Consider the following 5,289-nt stretch of genomic DNA (forward strand, 5'->3'; position numbering starts at 1 on the left):
TGCCCCCGCGACCCGGCCTCGGATAAAGCGGATGAAGATGGATGGATGGATTTGTCTGATCAAACAACAGTTTTCCTCTTTGCCTCAGTCCATTTTAAATTAGATTTGTCCCAAACAGAGACAAGCATTTCCAGATCATGCTCATATATGGATTCTTCTTTGCATGATAGAGCTTTAACCTGTGGATAACAAGGAATCTGAAAATTGTACATTTCCTCAGTTCAAACACATGATATATTGTTCTATATTGAATAAAGTAGGGGTTTATAAGATTTTAAAATCCCTCTATTCTGTTTTTAGTTACATTTTAAACAGCGTTCCAACCTTTTTGGAGTTGGGGTTGTAATATTACTTGAGTTGAGTTCAGGCAAGCATCAATACAATAGTGGGTTCAGTGAGGGGTTATGTAAAGATCCAGTGATGCAGAAAGTAATTGCAAATGACTGACAGCGAATTACACCCCCCCCCCCCAACTCCCCTCTCTCTCAATTACCTGCTTCTTAAGTAATACCTATGTGAGTTTCCATTCAGCGGCTCGTTAAACAATAGCATACAGTGTGCAGTGCTTCTGCACTTAGCATGCTACATTAATCCAGCAGCTGCAAGGTCAGGGCTTTTTAAGCGTCAACAGAGTGTGTGCATAGGGGAACACTGCTGTTACAGGTATGAACACGCTCATGTACTTGGTGGTGTTTTGATCTCAGGTGATGCTGATATTGTGGCTTTTGTTAAAAAAATAAAATCTTGTAAATCCAAAATCTGTAAAAAAACAACAACAACAACAACAACAAAACAAAACAATCTTATTAAAAAGCATCTAACATCTGAATTTACTGCACTGATGCTGAAGTCCATTCAGTCAGTCACTAATAGATGTGCAACAGACTTTTAATAAGAGAGAACTAAAACAATGCCTTTCAGGCTGAAGTTTTAATGGTAAAGAAGTGGAATAATCTCCACTGGCTCAGTCTCTTCCCCGATGTCAACCAGACGGAGCTGAACATCACTAAAAGCAGAAAGACCCACAAACAACCACTAAAAGCAGCCCCAGTGAAGGTTAGCAAAACACCACTAAGGAGGAAAGCCAGTCTTTGGTGACGTCCATGAAAAATAAGCACTTCTGTTATTGTTGTGCGAGTTTATCCTATTAAAATTAAAACCCAGAAAATACGGAACTGTGCATAAAATAGCTGCATTTTGACATATTATTATTATTGCATATAAATATTATTGTTCAACTTCTTAAATTAAAACCTTAGAGTTTCCAGGTGAGCCTGTCTTAGTTGTGTAACTGCAACTTGTATATGGTCAGCATAAATTACAAATCCCACAACACATAATCTTGTGCATACTTTCCAAGTAATATATAAATGTTACGAGCTCTTACATTGACCAGCGACATAATCAAACAACATTAGTGAAAATTAGTGCACATCAGAAGGGGACTTGGATAAATTCATGGTAAAAATGATGGCTGTGAACATTTACGTGACCCCATGTTTTCCATGTGTTTGTGTTGGTGTATGGAGGTGGCAGCACTGCTGTACCTCAGCGGGGAACAGCTTCTTGTCCACGGTGTGCTCTGAGCCCCAGGCGTTGGTCTCACCCCAGTGGAAGTGGAACTGGCAAAGCCTAAATTTGTCTTCCATGGGGCCCCCTTGTAGCGCTGCAACCATAAAGTTCAAGGACATGAAAAATCAGTGCATCAAACATGGATTCGTCCAGAGGAAATAGCTTGTGTTTCAAGGAATTTTTAATTACTTGTTTCCTCCTTCAAAGGGTGGAAATTATCAGACAAAGACTGACTGTTCAGAAACAGGTTGTTCAGGGAGTAATACTGACATCAAACATCCAGGAAACACTAAAGTGAGAACGAGGCTATGAAAGAATAATGTTTTATTGTCCTCACAGTATCTGTACACTGACAAGGCCTCTCCTTCTCCAAATACAGCAGCATAAAGGTTTCTGTTGTCAAAAAAATAAAGGCTAAAGTTCTTCACAAAGTGAAGTTTATAAACCTGTTATTGTTCTCGCAGACTAAGCTTTAAAGCTTTTAATACAAAGACTGGCAGCATGTGACACCCTATAAAGTGTATTGTTGTAATTTCACCAAAACATGATTTATATTTAGAATCTTAATGGGTAGTAAAGTTAGTGTTTTGGCACACCCCAGTAATTATACCAAAATGACACTTTAAGGACAGGGTACGTTGCACTTTTAAGGGTCAGCACAAACATACAAGTCACATGACAGCCCACATGGCACCTTTAAGAGCAGTATTGCTTACTGGATTTTCCTACATACTGAGTGCTCTTTAAGGGGGAGTGCAGGAAAAGATAATCCCCTTGTGTAGACCAAAACATACATTCCTACAGCCGAGATTTCCCTTAAATTCTTCCCGATTTAAATGGAAGCTACAGACCTGCTGCCATCTGAGCAGGCAACAAAGAGGAACTTACATGGTACAAACTGTAATCTTACTTTCTAGGTTTCTAGGGAGTAATTACCTGAATAACTTAATGTGTACTGTTTGGAGTATTTTAACTAAATATATACATGCAGATTACAAAAGAGTACTTACTGGACTTGTCTGTAGTGTCATCGTACTCGACCAGAAACGAGTAACCGTTGTTCCAGATTTGTTGGCAAGTATGCGGGTCGTATTTGGTAACCAGAGGCTTCAGCTTTGAATCAAAGATGCTCTTGCGTACGACAATATCAATTGGCGACTGACGATCCCCTCCTGGTACCACGAGGGGTTCTTGCCACATGGGATGCACTGAAGGAGATGAGAAGGAGGAAGAGGAAAATGTAAAAAAAAAAAAAACAACCACAAGTTAGTGATATTGAAGATTATCGTTTTCCAGTCAGAGTTAAAAATTCTTGACAAAGGGAACAGCAGAAAAGATTACCCAAAAAAAACCTTAAACCTACTTTTCATGTTGCACTCCGATGCTTCCTGCATTTTTGTAAAATCCATTATTTAAAAAATAATAATAATTAAAAATGCTTCATAAAAAGAAGATTCAAATGGTGACAGTATTAGAAAGACAGGTACAATCCTTCTTCCCCGAGCTCTGAAAAGGAACTGACTGAAAAGTCAGCAAGTAAGCAATCTCACTTCCTTTTAGTCCGCTTACTTTTTTTTCCCTAAAGGAAATTACTAAATAAGAGAGAAGTGGGCCGGCTGTACAGAAAGTGACACGCGGAATGTCTTGGCACGCCCTCAGCTCGCCTCCACAGCAGGAGAACCTGACCAGGACCTCTGGCCAGTCAAACTGCACGCTCAGTCCAACATCTGTCAACAGACCTGACTTCTAATTACTCAAAGCTCTGCTTATTCTCTCTGCCTCCCTATTTAGGTGTTGTGCCTCTGCTATTGAAATACATCCAAAACTATTTTAAAAAGTCTTTTCCTTAGAAAAAGAAAAGCACACACACAGTTTAAAAGACTATTTCACTCATTTATCTGAACCTAGATCAACAAGAAAAAGAACATGCGCAGTTCATAGGGCACAAAGGCAGTTCAGTCTTTTATTTTCCTTATCATTCATTCTCTCCGGAGCATAAGGTTTCCACTGAGAGCCAAGCTCAACAGGTCCGACTGGGACATGACCTTCATCTTCATGGGATTTCAGTGGCTCCTCCTAGGAGAGTCGGCTGCCTGTCTCAGTTATTGCATGAACAATAACTGCTTCCAAAGCCATGCATGCTCTTGCACTGCAATTATCAACTGTGGAGTTTATATGGCCTTGAATCCATAAAAGGGACTCACTTCAGGAGCATATCACAAATCACTTATCCTAATTTAAATCAGGGTGGAGGTACCGAGCAATTGCTCGAGTTTTCCTGGCACAGGACAAGATGTTTATATCTTGCCTTGCAGACATCAGCGAATCTGCCAAGCTCGCATTTCATTTCCCATAGACGCATCATAATAAAAGCTTCACAAATGCAGGGGGAAAAAAGTCATACCATCCAATGTGCAAGACTGGTAACTGTGATATGATAGTGTCGCTCCACATCCTGGACACAGGGACCTGAATCTTTTCAAAGACTTTCACAACAGTCTTGAGTAACCAGCCTAATAACATGTTCTGAGCCAATTAGTGTATTGCACCTCACTGGGGGACCATCACAGCTGAGCTCCAGTCACTCCTGCTACCAAACAGAAGAGTGTGCTTGGAGTCATTCTTCTTAATTAGCAAACAATCTCTGATATAAGCGAGCTCGTAAAAATAATAATCTGAAAGTTTTTAACAGGTTCTGGCAAATTAAACTTACAAATAAGGAATTAAAAAAGAATTAGAAACGAATGATCTGAGTAATATATTACATAAATGTCAAATAAAATGGACTCCTCGCCGACTAAATGATTACTATGTATAATGGTTCTGAAAGAAGGAATGGTTTCAGCAAAAACAGTAACAAAATACTGTTTTCTCTGTATACTCCAAAGACCTCAGTAACTCCAAACCTCTGCAGGGAAAAACTTTGTGCCCTGAGCTGAGGCTTGCAGGTAGAATCTCTTTATGTTCAGGCTTGAGGTCTGGACTGAGTAAACCATCTGAACCCACTGAGGTGAAAATTTTACCCAACAGGCACTACTGAGGGAACAGAGTGCACCATTGTTCTGAAGCTGGCAAGATATCAGTATGCCTCCCTGCTACTTTTGTTAAGAGTGTACGAAGAGCGAATGTGTCTTTACACAGATATCAAACTGAAGACCAGCAAAAACTAGCAAAAAAGAAGAAAAAAAAATCCCACTGACCAGTTCAAAACAACCCAGTCTTTTGGTAATGCTTTGTACAGACACAGACGGACACAACAAGCTGGTAAAAGTTAAATATAAACTCTAGTTTATTACAATGGTTGAACATAAAAGCTTTGCTGGAATGGACAGTTTTTCTACTCCCAAACAGCCAACTACTCATTTAAGTCTGACCAACAACATTATTTTTCTTCCAATAAGAAAGCTGAGAGGAGCTGAGACTGATTTATTTTTATTTTAGGAACAAAAGACTCCACTTCAAGAGATTCGGCAAATAACCACAGCTTTCCACAAAAAAAATCCACACACAGAAAATTGTGTAAAACAAACAATAAGTAAGAGTGTAGCACACCTGGCACATTTTTTAATATACATCCTTGAGCTTCAGCTGGACGTCAGTCAAAATTATAGTAAAAACTTTACCTTTTAATAGGTTTTTCCCTTTGACTATTTTTAAAGCTACTAGTAGAACTTGTTATCACTTTTTATTACTTCACCAGTTTTTTTTTATTTTGCC

The 5,289-nt window shown here is 39.2% G+C and overlaps 1 protein-coding gene across 2 annotated transcripts in view; it reads right to left on the reverse strand.

The window, feature by feature from the left end:
- The window catches only part of ca5a (carbonic anhydrase Va), a 16,501-nt gene that overhangs the window by 8,827 nt on the left and 2,385 nt on the right, over nt 1-5,289 (reverse strand). For both annotated transcript variants that reach the window (XM_005751508.1, XM_005751507.1), the window contains 2 exons: nt 2,583-2,780; nt 1,548-1,666 (listed from right to left, as the gene is read on the reverse strand). In XM_005751508.1, the coding sequence (XP_005751565.1) occupies nt 1,548-1,666; nt 2,583-2,780 (317 nt within the window). The remainder of the gene's footprint in view (nt 1-1,547; nt 1,667-2,582; nt 2,781-5,289) is intronic.

Source organism: Pundamilia nyererei, unplaced genomic scaffold (genome assembly GCF_000239375.1).
Source record: "Pundamilia nyererei isolate P.nyererei 1_Seehausen unplaced genomic scaffold, PunNye1.0 scaffold00314, whole genome shotgun sequence".
Classification (NCBI taxonomy): Eukaryota; Metazoa; Chordata; class Actinopteri; order Cichliformes; family Cichlidae; genus Pundamilia; species Pundamilia nyererei.